This window comes from Serinus canaria, chromosome 2 (assembly GCF_022539315.1).
Source record: "Serinus canaria isolate serCan28SL12 chromosome 2, serCan2020, whole genome shotgun sequence".
In the NCBI taxonomy this organism is placed as follows: domain Eukaryota; kingdom Metazoa; phylum Chordata; class Aves; order Passeriformes; family Fringillidae; genus Serinus; species Serinus canaria.
Window position 1 is genome coordinate 143,986,517 of NC_066315.1, and position 14,657 is coordinate 144,001,173.

The window sequence follows — 14,657 nt, forward strand, 5'->3', positions numbered from 1 at the left end:
AACAACCCCAATTCTCTGCCTTTACAAGAAAGCTGTTCCAGGCCCCCTCTGGACTTGCTCCATCCACGTCCTTCTTCTCTTGGGGCCTCCAAGGAGTCAGGAGAACCTCCTAGGAAAGCTCTCCTGGTGTGCACCCTGCACCCACAGCCAAGTCTGGCAGTGTATTAACCACAGCTCCAAAACCCCAAATGATGAGCAGGTAGAATAGATGAGCCTGCAATCGTGGGTGTGATGTAGATGCAGACAGAAATGGAGCAAGGCAGAACCCTGGTGGTGCACAGACAGGTACAGCTGTGGATGTGGCAGCAGCCAGCACTGGTGGGGCAGCCCTGCCAAAACACAGCCAGGCAGCCTGGGGCAAGCTGGGGTAGCAATACTGGGGTTTGTGGCTTTTTTAATGTTTTAAAACTGTATTTAAAAGTTAAAGAGCAAATAAAGCCCCGTGAGAATCTCTTTTGCCCAGCTACTAATTGCCTCACTGCTGCAGTTTTTAGGTATTAACACTCATGCAACACTTTCCAGCTACAAGATTAATCCTAGCAAGAGTCAGCTGGGGCAAATCCAGGTAATCTCTGTTCTACAGACTCAAGGAGAGCCCAAAAGGATATCATCAATTTTAAAAATGCCTCCTTGGTCTGGAAAATATGGCTTTATTCTTGTTATAGTTAATGTCCTTCAATTCCTATGCATCTAAGAGTTGAAGGGGAAGAACAGAGGAACTGCCAAGAGTCTGGGCTTTGTTTATTGATGTGTGTAGTCAAAAAATTTACATTCTCAAATATAAACACATACATGCACATATTCTGTAAATAGTACACAATAATATGCTGAGTTGTACAATTTCTGACTTCCATGGTATGATTGGTATGGGTCACCTCTGCACTACTCTGACCCTTGTGCTGAGAGAGACCTGTGAGCTTGGACCACCTCCACATCCATCTGTCCTCACCATAGGAGGAGCAGCTCCAGCACAGCTGGACTTATGTGGGGGCTGCCATTGAAGGTGAGAGGTGGCCCAGGGTCAGGTTCTTCCCATATGTCCAAATCTGGTCTAAATGTCACAACCAAACAGCTCAACTGCAGATGGGGCTGGGTGGGACTGGGCCAGGCACTGGGACCAGAGCCTAGAGCCTGGCCTGGATTTGGGATTTGGTACCCCTTTCTGCAGTGATGTGGTAGCTGCATGCTACCTGCAGAGGGCTGGTATGTGTCACAGACAGCATCCCAGTTTCAAAGGAAACTTCTGCTGATCAAAATATTTGGACACGTGTTCCTCAGAGAGCATTCAAAATGCATGACTCAGGTGCCAAGCAGCTCTGCTGCTGCCTTAAAAATCAGTGCAGCTGCCCCAGCTTGCCCAGCACGTGTTGGGTGGGGATGTCCCTTTGTTCACCAGCTGAAAGCAAATTTTTAAGCCATCTATTACATTTTTCCTACAAACATAATGAGTTTAAACTAATATTTTCTTTTTGATACACTAATAACATGGCCCCAAGATCTGAGCTTTCTTCCAAAGAAAATGCAAGATCCTCAGACATTGTAAGACTCCAGATAAAAGTTCTTATAACATGATGGTTTATGAACAATGTGCTAAAGAGAAGATTGCCAGGAAACTCTGAGCCTAAAGTTACTTATCACAACTTCAATCCATCAGCCTCAACATTTGGGCTTAGAACAGCAGGTTCTGATCTCCTATTTTTAATACTTTCTAACCACCAAGAACAATGTATCCAGCCTTTAGAACAAAATAAGAAAACTAAAAATAAATGCTGTGCTTTGTCACAGCATGTAATTCTTGCCATGTTTCCTTATATATGGGTTAGGAGATTTAGTGAGAACATTTCGTGAAATTTAATGAGAAATTTAGTGAGAACATCCACAGCATTTGTGTCATGGTAAAACAATGGAAAGCTTGCAGGTGAACCAGCTCAGGAAGGTGGGAAACAAAATGTAAACAGAAAGGAATGTATCATGTAACACCAGGTGCCACCTTGCAAAAACACTCTCACAGTCCCTGAGCATGAGATGAGAGAAGGCAGAGGAGAAAGAGAGAGAGAGAGAGAGCGAGAGAGGAGGTGGGAGACAGGAAGGGTGAGAGGGAGAAAAGGGAGGGAGGGAGGAATTTCTAACAAAATGTTCACAGCCTGAAGTGTTATTAATGCCCAGATCCTCCCTGAGAGTAGGGGATTCCAATCCAACTTTAAGTCACAAAAAGTACAGAGCAGCTGCAGGGGTGTAGGTGGCAGAATTTGGGCCATTATTTGCCCAAATACCTGACTAAAATAACGAAGGGACAGTTTATCAGCTGTGTATATTTAAGCAAATGAGAAGCAGGGAGCCATCCTGACAACATCCCCTTTGTTTCCATGAACAAAGGAAAGCCAGGTACATTTCCAGGGGCCTTCTCTGGAGCAGCCCTGCCCCATGCAGCAGGGTGAGCCACTGCAGGGATGGTGGCACTGACTTCTCCCCCCTGCTCCTTCCCACCTGCACAGGTGGCAGCACTAAATCCACTACACACAAACAGTTTAATCCAGAGCAAGCATGAATATTTCCTACAGAAGGTCACATGCTACCAGGCTGAAACCATATATTCTCCAAATAAACCATGAAGCAGCCTGGCAGCCATGGGAAGAGCTGTAAGCAAGGGAAACCACTCCATTCTTTGGTCCCAAATGTCAAATTTGGCCATTAACCTCTGAAATCAGTCCTCACTGTCCTAGTGTGGAGGGATACTAATGCTGCAGGACTGTTGGGATGAATAGCACTTATTCACACCTACAGCAGCAGGGTTAAGGGGGAGGGAGGGCAGACTGAGTTTGGTGGACAGGCAAGGGCTGTGCCTGCTTTTAGGGCAGCACATCACACGGGTCTCCCCATGGGAGGGAAGTCACAGCTGTGTAATAAAGAGCTCCAGTGCATCTCAGAGCCTCAGTTACAGCTCAACAAAACCACCACACTGTCTGAAATCAGCTCCTGAGAGTGAACACACAGTCATCCCCCCCGCCCCAAAAAGAAGCTGGAGCAATCTCAGGTTTCCTCATACCTCATTTTATGTACAAATATAGCAAAAAGTCACAAATTACTGAGTTGGCAAGGCACACAAGAGTGAAACACGGCCATGAGCAATGTTTTCCTAAAGACTGGCTGAAATCTCCGGGTTGCTTTGAAGATGAGCCTAAAAATGAACAGCAGAAAGGGAGCTGCCCTCAGGATGCACCTGGGAATTATTTACTGAAGAAATGACACTCTCTTGGAAAAGCTTACCCAAAGCAACATGTACATAAGGAATCAGTTGCAATGAGGAGGTGAGGCCACATCATGCCTGGGGTTTACCCAAAACCATCTTTCAGAGGAGTCAGGGCACTTTCTTCATCTACTATACATCAGGGCAAAGACTTTCAGTGAGTAAAAACTTCCAATACACAATGCACTTATGGGGGACATCAAAATATTTCACACATCCAGGTTGAAGATTGAAAAAGTCTAGGAATCTTAGAAGATTTATTTTTACCATCTGAAAAAAACTTGCTTTGATTTCGTATTCTGAAGTGGTGTATTCCCTTTGAACATGATCTGAATAATAAAAGAATGAAAACACTAAGAGATGGTTAGACAGCCCTGAAAATGAATGCACAGCTTTTGTTCGGGATGGGGAGGGAAGACTTTAGGCTGTTCTGAAAATCTGTTTTTTTCATTTTGCTGAAAAAGAAACAAACTTTCTCTGAAAGAATCTGTTTCAGGTTGAGCTGAACTTTTAACACACTGGTGAGACCACACCTTGAGGGCTGTGTCCAGTTCTGGGCCACTCACTTCAGGAAGGACATTGAGGTGCTGGAGCAAGTCCAGAAAAGGCAAAAAAGCTGGAGAAGGGTCTGGAGCACAAGTCCTAGAAGGTGACTGAGGCTGAGGGAGCTGGGGTTGTTTAGCCTGGAGAAAAGGAGGCTCAGGAATGACCTTGTCACTCTCTACAATCACCTGAGGTTGTGGCCAGGTGGGGGCCAGTCTCTTCTCCCAGGGAACTGGCAACAGGATGAGAGGACATAGTCCAAAACTATGGTTGGAAGGTTTTAGTTGGACATTAGAAGGAATTTCCTCACAGAAGGGGTGATTAGACACTGGATGGGCTGCCCAGGGAGATGGTGGAGTTACCATCCCTGGAGGTGTTTAAGGAAAGACTGGATGTGGCACTTGGTACCCTGGTCTGGTTGACAAGGTGGTGTTCAGTCACAGGTTGACTCCATCTCAGAGGTCTTTTCCAACTGATTCTGTAAGCTGAGGAAGCACTGCTTTTTTTTTTTCCCTGTTTCACTACAAGAAGGAGCATTACATATTCAGACTTCTGTACTGAGTCCCAAGGTTTTTATTTTTAATTTTTTTTTCCTAAGAGAGAATGCATTCAAACCTCATGCTTAAGTCAGTGAGTTCTGAGTGCAGAATGCAGAGTGGCTTTGCTCATGGTGTCCAGGAGTAACCTCATCCTCTCATTACTGAGCTCAGTCTGGGCTATGTCCACTCCTCTGAAAACTGCCAGCTGTCAGATCAGCCCAGCTCCCTGGTGAAACCTCAGGCCAGGGCAAGGGCAAGGACCTGAACTTGCCATCTTCCCTGCTCAAGGCTCCAGCAAAGCCCAGACAGTAAACATGGGGACCAGAAGAAAAAGTGTCTGGAAGCTGCAAGAAAAACCACAATCCATGGGAAATCAAAGTCATGGCCAAGGGCAGGTGAGTACTTGAGACTCATTGCAAAGAGGAGGGCCTCATCATAAAGCAATTATATCATTTACACAACAACTAAAGATGGCAGAGTTCAGTGGCATTTCTTTTTCAGTACCAAATGCAGCAGCCAGTGGAGTGAGAAGTGATAAATCTGATACAGCCTCATTCCCACAGCACCTGACATGCCCTCCAAAACCCAAATGTCCCTGCTGCAATAGTGGGTGCCTGCTGGAGAGGCCCCCTCAGGATGCCAGGGAAGGCCTGAAAGTCCAGAATCCCACAACAAGGGTTGTGCTTGCAGCAGACACCAAGTTGCAGGCTGCTGTGGGTTCAAAGAAAGGCACAGGGCACTATTTTTCCAGAAGAGGGGGGAAACAAGTGCAAAGAAACTGCGATTTCACTGGGGTTGTTGCAGCAGAACCTGCACTTTAGCACCTCAGCAGCACAGCCAGGAGTAAATCAAACAGCTGATGTCTTGCTTCTAGAGCACATAAAAGGGGCTTTTGTTAAGCAAAACAACAGGATATGTCTTTTTCCCTTCTGTGCTTTAAGAACAAAGCATCTCCTTGCTTTCATGATGCTTGGATCAGGCTTCAAGGGGTAGCTGGACCACCCTGCTCAAGGATACACCTGGGGCTGCTCCTTCCCAGTCACCCACAGACATCCATGAACTTTCTGGATCTGTTTTACACCATCAGCCACCACAGAGAATGTTCTCATACACATGGAATAAATAATTTCCCATTTAATCCTGCTAATTATTTACATATCTTATGGTAGGGAGAGCCCCTGGGGGAATCACACACCACAATTAGTTTGATTATCCACCATGATGAATGGCAAAAAGCCCATCTGAAGCAGAAACAGAGGGTTACAAAGCCTGTTCTTTGGAAGAGAAGGGAGAAAAATGACAGTATTGACATCTGCAAGTTCTGGATTTACCACCTAACTCTGTCAGGGACTTCTCTAGCTGGGAGCAAGTGAATGTGCACTCCAAGCCCCTCTAGGCTAGACAGCAGCACAAACACCCACTTCCTTCCCCCTCTGCCTTGTCAGCTGAGACAGCAAATGCTTTGGGCAGAAAACATCTCCTTCCATGTGCCTGGCACCTCTGGAAGCCTGACACCACCACCACCCCCCAAAGCCTGGGCTCTATCCACACCCCCCACTTACCAGCCACCACCTGTAGCTGTCTTCTGGGATCAAGGCATTCTGTGAGGTCAGGAAAGGTTGCATAGTTGAGTTAAACCTCTGGTCGAACCAGAGGGAACGTCCCAGCTCCGAAATGCACGAGTGACAGCTGCAGGGTCTCCTGGGGTACTTGAAGAGCTTCTGGACGTGCTCTGAGAACTGCACCACCAGGTGCCGGGGGTCCCAGGTGGTGGAGGTCACCTGGTGAGTGTAGTTCAGCAGGAAGGAGGTGACTGTGATCAGCAGGAAGGCGAAGGTGAACACTTTCACATTCCTCCTCCTCACCACAACCATCTTTGCCCCGGGGGTTGCGGCCCCACGCTGGCCCAGAGCAGCACAGAGTCAGGCAAAAAGGAAAGGCTGCAGCAGGGACCTGCCAGTCACCACCCCAGCCCCAGGCTGAACTGACTGACTCCACTACTTCCAGCCATAAGGGAGAAGCTTCATCTTCCCCAGATGGGCTTAAAATAGGACAAGCTGGGTATTTCCTTTCACCTTCTCACAGTGCTTCCAAGTTCCTTCCACCTCTCTGTGTCCTGTTGCTAACCCCTCCTGGTGAGGGTTTACTGAAGGCAGACCCTTGTCTTTCTGCATACAGAAATTAAAACTCAGGTTCTGTGTGTGAGAGCAAGCCATCCATTAAAACAAGCAAGTGTAGAAAGGATTGTATTCTTTTTCTTGGAATTTAGTTCTTGAAGGATTGGATCATCTGGGGTTGTACATTCCATCAGACAGACATGCTCCAATGTCCATTCAAGCCATGGAGAGAAGTTTGCAACCTAGGGACACACAGGCAAAAAAAAGAAAGAATAATAATGGTCAGATTTTTTTTTTCTTCATTTCTTTTAAACTAATTTCTCTGCTTTTCTGTCCCTGTTTTCTGATCAGGTCAGAGTCCTCAAAACAGCAGCCCTGGTTTCAAGCTCTGCTCTGGTATTTGCACACTGAGGAGTGTGAGGGTGAAATTTTGGAAAGAGCAGAGCATAGACCTGTGGACAGTCTCTTTGTATTGAATCAGCCTCCTGGCTCTCCTCTGGCCTTATTTGTATTACAGTTTGTAGCTATTTGAATGACAATGAGTCACCTCCTTCCTTTAGGCTGACCTTGACAGCCACAAGATAGGCAGCAAAGTATTCAAAACTCAGAGCAGCTGAAGAGCAAGCATCCGGCAAAGGAGGGGGGAGCAGGATGGGGAGCGAGTTGAATCAGTTATTTTGTCTTTCAGCCAGCTTAATTCCTTAAGGATTGGGATTAGATTTGAGATTAGAGAAAGCCAAGAAAAAAAATAGCTCCTATGTCCTGGGACAAACAGGGGAAATCAAAGTATAAATGGCCTTTGTTTCACGTGGAAAATTCCTCTTTTTTTGTCAAGGAAAGTTAGGTAATATCAGCTTGATTCCAGCCGAGGCAGAGAGGCACCAAGCTGCTTTGGAGGTACAGAGGGACCCAGAGCTGCTCTCCCTTCCCTTCCTGGCATTCCCTGTCTGGCAGCAGTGATTTAAACAAGTTTTTAAAAGTCATAACATGAACCCCTTCATCCCACAGTGTTTTGTGGGAATGCCATTGTGGGACAGACATTGTTTTGTGGGAAAAAAAAAAAAAATCACATTGTTTATAAAAGTTCAGATGTTTACAAAAAGTCCCCAAAGTGCCATTGCTTAAATAACACTCTTTGTTTTGTTGGGTTTTTTTTGTTTGGTTTTTTTTTTTTAAGGTAGGAAAAAAAATCAGAGAAGCAAGCATGTGAGAATATGTGCAAGTTATGATCAGATGAAAGCCCAGGGAGAGCAGTCTCGTTCACTGCTCAGCTGCAGCCTTCACCCCAGCAAAGAGCCAGCAGAACTGCAACTGTCCCCACCAAACCTCACTATTTGAACCCATTTCTGTGCATGGCATTGAGGCGGGACCCCCCTCCCTGCCTCACCCACAGGTGCTGTTTATCCAGGCAGGAGGGAAGTGCAGCTGCAGCATCCCCAGCTTTCCAGCTGCCTCCTCTCCTGGGCATCTGCCAGGAGCTGCCCCAGGCCAAACCACTTCTCCACCACCTTGGAAACAGCTTGGATTATAGAGGTGCTCTGTAAATATTTACAGAGTCCCACACTGAAAACAGGAACCTCAGACCTCGCTTTTCAGCCTTTGCCCCAGGATTCTCCTCCCCAGCACACCATGGGCAGCACATGCCCTTCAATTAGCTGCTGCTTGCCAAATGCCTCGAGATTTATTTTAAGTCTGGCCCCTCCACAAGCATTTATAGGAGCTCAAGGGCTGACAAGGGGGCCAGGCAGGATAACAAAGAGCTGCATTAACCCCATCTGCTTGGGCTCTTGCACCAGTACATCAGGGAGCCATCCTGCATTCACTTTAATGTTGTGGAGGGAAGTTTTTACACCAACCAGAAATCTTCTGAAGCATTCCTGAGTAAAATGCAGGAATCCCAGCCTTAGAGACACGATGGGGATGCTGCCACTGTGCCTTGGAGAGTGAGGGAGCTCCGAGAACAGCCCCAGTGCCCAGCCCCACCCACGCCAGCTCCTCTCTGAGCTGCAGAACAGCCACAAACACATTTGCTTTCCTGTCTGTAGTTGTGAGTCTAAACAAAAACAGAGCCTCTAACAACCCCGAAAACATGCCCAAACCCAGAGGCAAATTGATTTTCCATTTATGGAGTGGGTAATTCAAGAGCTGTGATGCTGGCAGGTCAAACCCCCAGTGCTGTCAGCGCTGGACCAAGGGGTATTTGCAAACAGCTCCTGCCCTGCTCGGGTGTTTTCAGGAGGAGAAGGGAGAGGGATTATCCAGCCTTTCCTGGAAAAGCCTATAAAATGGAGTAGAGTTGATAAAACAGTTCTGGCCTCCAAAACAAGCACCCATTTCACCAGATTTATTTATTTATTTATTGTAACTCAGCTAAGGTTAAATTTATATTTATAACACCAGGAGGAAGAAACCCAAATCCAAACCCAAACCAGTGTTTACACAGTGGGCTACAATGTCTTCAAATTCTTAATCATCCTGTCTTTTTTAGCATATAATGGGAAGGTAAGAAGCCAGAGTTCCTAAGGCCCTTTTTCCTTGTGGTTATAAGCACTGAAAACTCTATTTTAATTCTTACTACTTACAGTTTCCTCTGAATGTTCATGCTTCCTATGGATACTTATGATAGAAATATATATGTATATATATACACACACACACACACACACACACATATATATATATGCTGACAGAAAGGCTCCAGAGACTATATATTTGATTTAGGGCCTGAGGAAAAGGGCGACTGAAATGAATGTAAAACCTTTTTTTTTTTTAGTTCAGTGTGACTTGGAGCTTTCTAATTATTTTTTTTTTCTTAAAACATGTGGAAGGTCCAACCCAGATATCATTATTTTTATTCTTCACAATATCTTGTACCACATCTCAGCCTATCCCTGTGTCTGTCTCCCTCCCTCTGCTCACATGAGATGCATAAATCTTTGCAAAAGTGTTTCCACAGGATTCACCAAGGCAGTGGAAGTGCAAGGTCAGGGACTGGTGTGGGAAACCATGCAGGGATGCCAACCCCAGCTGCTGGGAATGTTTCACTTCTGGACACTACTTGTGATAGTTAAATTAAGCCATCACAAGTAGCATGATACCAGCCACAGTCCTTATCACCATCCCCGGCATGACCTCGGCATTAGCACATCAGTGAACAGGATATTTTGGCCTCAGACCCAGAAACAATTTCTGGGGACTTAAGGTAGGGAGATTTAGTGCCCAGCCCTCTCCCAGCTGCAGTCCCCTGAGAGATAAGCAGGGCTCCACAGTGCCTGCCTGCAGCTGTGCCTGTGCTCAGAGATCCCAGCTCAGCCCAGGCAAGCAGCAGGGTAAGCTACCTTAAGTGATTGAGTGCTTAAGGTCTTATTTCTGGGCTGGATTTTCCCTGCTACCTTCCCACTCCCTCCTCTTTTAACCATGTCACTGTCCCCATGTAAGGCACCTCTGTGCACCCCAGGGCGGTTTATTTATGCTGATAATACCCCGTGATGGGCAGTGCAGGGAAAATGCAAAGGGTCACGTCCCAGGGAGAGCAGAGAGGCAGATTCAGAAAAAGAGACTGAGACAAGGTTCCTCTTTCTCTGTCTCTTCCAAAAGGTTCCTCCAGACTCTGTTCCGAGTGTAGAAGTGGTTCCAGGGCCATTAAATGGTTGCCAGAGTCCAGAGTCGAGCTTAATCTTCTGTCTACATTTAGCATTGTAAAAGATACCAGGATCAATCAACTGGGATTGTCTTCATTGTCTTCTCATCTTTGAGAAAGAAGAGCTTTTTTCTTTTTTCCTCCTCCAAGACAGGCTTTATTTGCACTGTAAACTCACAATCTGAAGAATGTTCCTGGCCCCCTGCCAATCTGGTAATCAACAAAGATAAAAACCCATCCCTTCAATGGACTAATGCAAAGCAATTCTTAACACCTTAAGGAAATATTTTTTTTTTTACAAATCCACCTACAAATGCAATGTATTCTCACTGCACTTGTCAGGTGCTTTGACAAAAGCTCATCTGCACACCCACAAAGGAGCACAGAAAGAAAAGGGGAACCTAAATAACGCCCTGGAGCTGCTCCCAGGCCCATCCCAGGAGCCATCAACTGCACCAGCCCAAAAGAGCCTGGGGCACAAGGGCAGGGGGGAACCTGACACAAGAACTCAAAGAAGGGGCACCATGCCTGCATCCCTCCCAGGGCTGGCCCTGCACAGCCTCAGCCTCAGGCATGAAACTCACCCAGGTGAGTCAACTCTGCCCCTGGGACTGAGATATGCTGCTGCCTTGGGCATGGAACAGCTTATGGGGTGCAGGGGAAGGGCATCTGGGCATTACACAACACCCCTGTGGTCAGCCACACAATATTAATGGTTAATGGTTAATAGTAATCATTGTGTAATGGTTAATTTGTTTTTCTTTTAATGGGTGGGCCTTAGACAAAATTCATGAAGAAAGTAATAATGAAATAATTGAGAAAAAATCACCATAGTACTGCCTCTCACCCCCCACACTGTAAATGTCCCAGTACATTGGTGTTTGGCCCTTTTTTGATGCCCACTTTCCTGGCAAAGAAGTGCTTTGTACCAGCACCATGTTGAGGAGTTTTTCAGCCCATGTTAGATGCTGGTGGTTCAGGATCCAGCTTTTGTGGTCTGTAACTCACATTAAGACCCTGGTGTGACATGCACTCTTTAGTCTGAAGTTGCCAGCACTTTCCAGACCCAGTGTGTCAGGCAGAAGAGCACAAAGGCAGCAGGGAACAGCAGCATCCCAGCACAGAGATACTGCCAGTGTTCCATGCAGGGCTTGAACTGCTCAAAGGTCCCCAAATCCTTTAGACTCAAACCTCACATATCCACCTGCCCTGTGGGAATCTGGGAAAGGACAGTGTGACCTGCTGCAGCTCTCTCTTGACTGATGGTGGCCACCACACAACCTTTGGACATCCCACAGTATTTTACAGCTGGAAACTCTACACTTGAAGGAGTAAGTTCAAGACTTGCTGCAATTTTGGCTTCAAGAGGATGTGCTGTGCTAGAAAGGCCTCAGCAGCAGAACTGCAAGTGCCCATTTTCAGAAACACAGCTCAGATTCCTGCCCTGTAAAACCTACAGAGATTAAGTAGTTTCAGTGCTAAGCCACTGACAGCTATGATGTTATAAATTTGACACCACCAACAGTATGTCCCTGAGCATCCTTTCTGTCATTTGGGGACTTTTTTCCTGTCCACACTTCTTGTGAGCAACTACTTGAGCAACCCTTGGTCTCAAAGCCCTGGACTGGGAGGTTAAATCTTGCCCTACTGAACCCACAAGGGCCCAGAGCAGCCATGAAAAATCTCATTCTAGAACAACAGAAAACACATCCCTGGAAAAACACACATAAATTCACACCCCAGGTCTGTGCTAGGCCTGGAGAGAAACAATGGAGGGAACTGTTTCACTCCAAACCACAGGCTTGTTTGCTCTGCCCAGGCTCATCACTGCCTGCCTCCCCTGACCAGAGCTGGCTGACATTTAGAAAGGAACATTTCATTGGTCTGACACCTCACCAGAGACCTCTGAGCTCCTGCTCTGTGAGACAGAATGTGAGTTACAGGACAGCCTGGCAGGCAGAGCTGAGCACAGGGAGTGAGCCTGAATCTTAACCAGATGATGCTGGGACTCCTGTCAGACCTCTGCTCCATGTCCTTCAGCTCCAGCAGGTCAGTCCCACCAAGCACTGAAGGCCCCAGGGAGACATGAGGAGGTGCTGCCTGTGCCCCAGCACAGCCTCTGCCACTTCAGCCTTATCCATGGCAGGCAAAGGTGAGCCCTGCCCTTATACAGCACCAAAAGCCACCACGTGACACAATTTTGGAAAAGCACAACGTGCAACATCCCTTTCCCTTCTTCCATCCATCCATCCATCCATCCATCCATCCATCCATCCATCCATCCATCCATCCATCCATCCATCCATCCATCCATCCATCCATCCATCCATCCATCCATCCATCCCTTATTTACTTTACGGATTCCATTTAATTCCTCATCCCTGGAGTGTTCAAGGCCAGTCTGACTGGGGTCCTGAGCAGCCTGGTCTAGTGGAAGGTGTCTCTGCCCACAGCAGAGGGGGGTTGAAAACAGGTGATCTCTAAACTCCCCCCAACACAAACCATTCTATGATTAATTAAAGTCAGATTGTGTTTTGTCTCCCAGAGCTCACTGTCTCTCTTCTCCTGTCCATCATTACATCCCCACAGAGATGGCATGTGTGCTGCTGTCCTGTGTGCCCACAGACAGAAAGGCAGACCCAAGTCTCACCTGCCATTTAATCAGGGAGAAAATGATCTGTAACTCTTCTGCCCCATCACTGACCATGCTGAGAGGCATAAATCTGTTTGATTGCCACTGTCAAATGGCATGGCAGCACTGAAATCAGGCAAGGTAGTTGGTATATTGCTCTCAGATTTATTAAAATGTCCACTCCGAGCAACTCAAACTAATCACATCAACACTGCCTGGAAAACAAAAGCATTCAGGAGCATTTAAGCCATGAGAAAAAGTAGCTTCAGAAAAATTTGAATGCAGCAGCTCCCCTGTGCTTCTTGAATGTGAAGCCAGCTATTGGGCAGAGTTTCATCCATCACAGTGAATAGAAGGAAAACTGGAGATGGTTTATGGAGCGTAACCTGAACAGCATTTTAGGTGCCAGTGATCTGAAAAAAAATCATTACCCACTTGTGCCTTATCAGTGAGCAGTTTGGCAGCAGGCTGGGGCTGGCCAGGTCAAAAGGGAATCTCCCTGGTGCTCTGACACAGCCCACCCTGCCTACAGGCATAACAGGTCTGTGAGATCAGGTAAGCAAGAACCTTTTTGTGCTAGATATGTATGGGATCAACAGGAACTTGGGTGGGGAATTTTCGTTCTGCTGCCTCAAAATAAATATTTATCTTGGCAGACTTTATCAGGCTTGTTGCTGAGTGGTCTGGAAATGAAACCTCCCTCGCAGTGTTTGAAGAAGGAGCTGGAGGATCTGGCTTGGAAAAGGTCGTGAGTCTGCTCTTATCCTTGGGTGTGGAGAGCTGCCATCCCTGCCACCTCCCACCATGGTGAAGACATTTCTTCACCACATCCTCCTCCCTTGCATTCCAACAGTTCACTCCTGCAAAGGCTGGAGAAAACACTGCTAATACCCAGGATTAATTGTGCTGTCCTCATGGGCTACACTGTGTACTCATGACTTCAGGCCAAGTAGGAAATTTTGCTTTGAATGGGACTGCAAATGCCATGGAAGATTATCTGGCTACAAAATCTCCTTCATGAGGTTCAACAAGGGCAACCCCAGGTGTCAACACAGGATGAAAAGACTGAGAGCAGATCTGAGAAGGACCTCTCCTATGAAGAACAGGCTGAGACATCTGGGCTTGTTCAGCCTCGAAAAGAGAAACCTCTGGGGAAACCTCTGAGCAGTTTCCCAGTGCTTAAAGGGGGCTTAAGAAAGGTAGGGAGAGACTCTTTAGTAGAGCCTGTAGTGATAAGATAAGGCAAAATGATTTTAAACTAAAAGATAGAAGATTTATACAAGATACAATATATAATTTTTTACAGTGAGAGTGGTGGAACACTGGAACAGGTTTTGCAGAAGGGTGCCCATCTCTGAAAGTGTTGGAGACCAGGCTGGATGGGACTCTGAACAAACTGATCTGATTGAAGACGTCCCTGCCCTTGGCAGAGGAACCCTGTTGGCCTAGATGATCTTTAAAGGTCCTTTCCAACCCAAACTCCAATTCTATGATTCTGTGCATCTGCGACTTTAAGAATAAAAATGCTGATGATCCATTCTATGATCCCAGTAAATTCCTCCTGCTTCATAAACATCATGTCCCCTACCACCATCTCTTCACACAGCACCTGACTTCCAGCCTTGAGAGAGGAGGTGAAAGGAAGGTTTGTGGTGAAGGGAAAGGGTGGGGAGAGCCCAGCTCCCTCCCCTGGTGGCACCAGCTCTGCAAGGATGGCATTCACCTGGGTATCACTTATCACTCAGAAACACATGAATGTCTGGGACCATGGAGATAAACTCCTGATCAATTTATTTCCACTGGGAACCATAATGTGAGTAAGTCACTGTTTATAAAATGGCCTTTTGTTAATGCAGCCAGGCTTGGTATCATGCCAGGTTCAGTGAAGAAAAGCACACTGGTAATGCACCACAGCTTGCCAGTGGGAGCTTGGTCTTAA

The 14,657-nt window shown here is 46.7% G+C and overlaps 1 protein-coding gene across 2 annotated transcripts in view; it reads right to left on the reverse strand.

The window, feature by feature from the left end:
* ST3GAL1 (ST3 beta-galactoside alpha-2,3-sialyltransferase 1) overlaps nucleotides 1-14,657 on the reverse strand; it is a 78,174-nt gene that overhangs the window by 19,107 nt on the left and 44,410 nt on the right. For both annotated transcript variants that reach the window (XM_009088263.4, XM_050970885.1), the window contains exon 2: nucleotides 5,892-6,688. In XM_009088263.4, coding sequence (XP_009086511.1) covers nucleotides 5,892-6,203 — 312 coding nt within the window. In that variant the 5' untranslated portion in view covers nucleotides 6,204-6,688. The remainder of the gene's footprint in view (nucleotides 1-5,891; nucleotides 6,689-14,657) is intronic.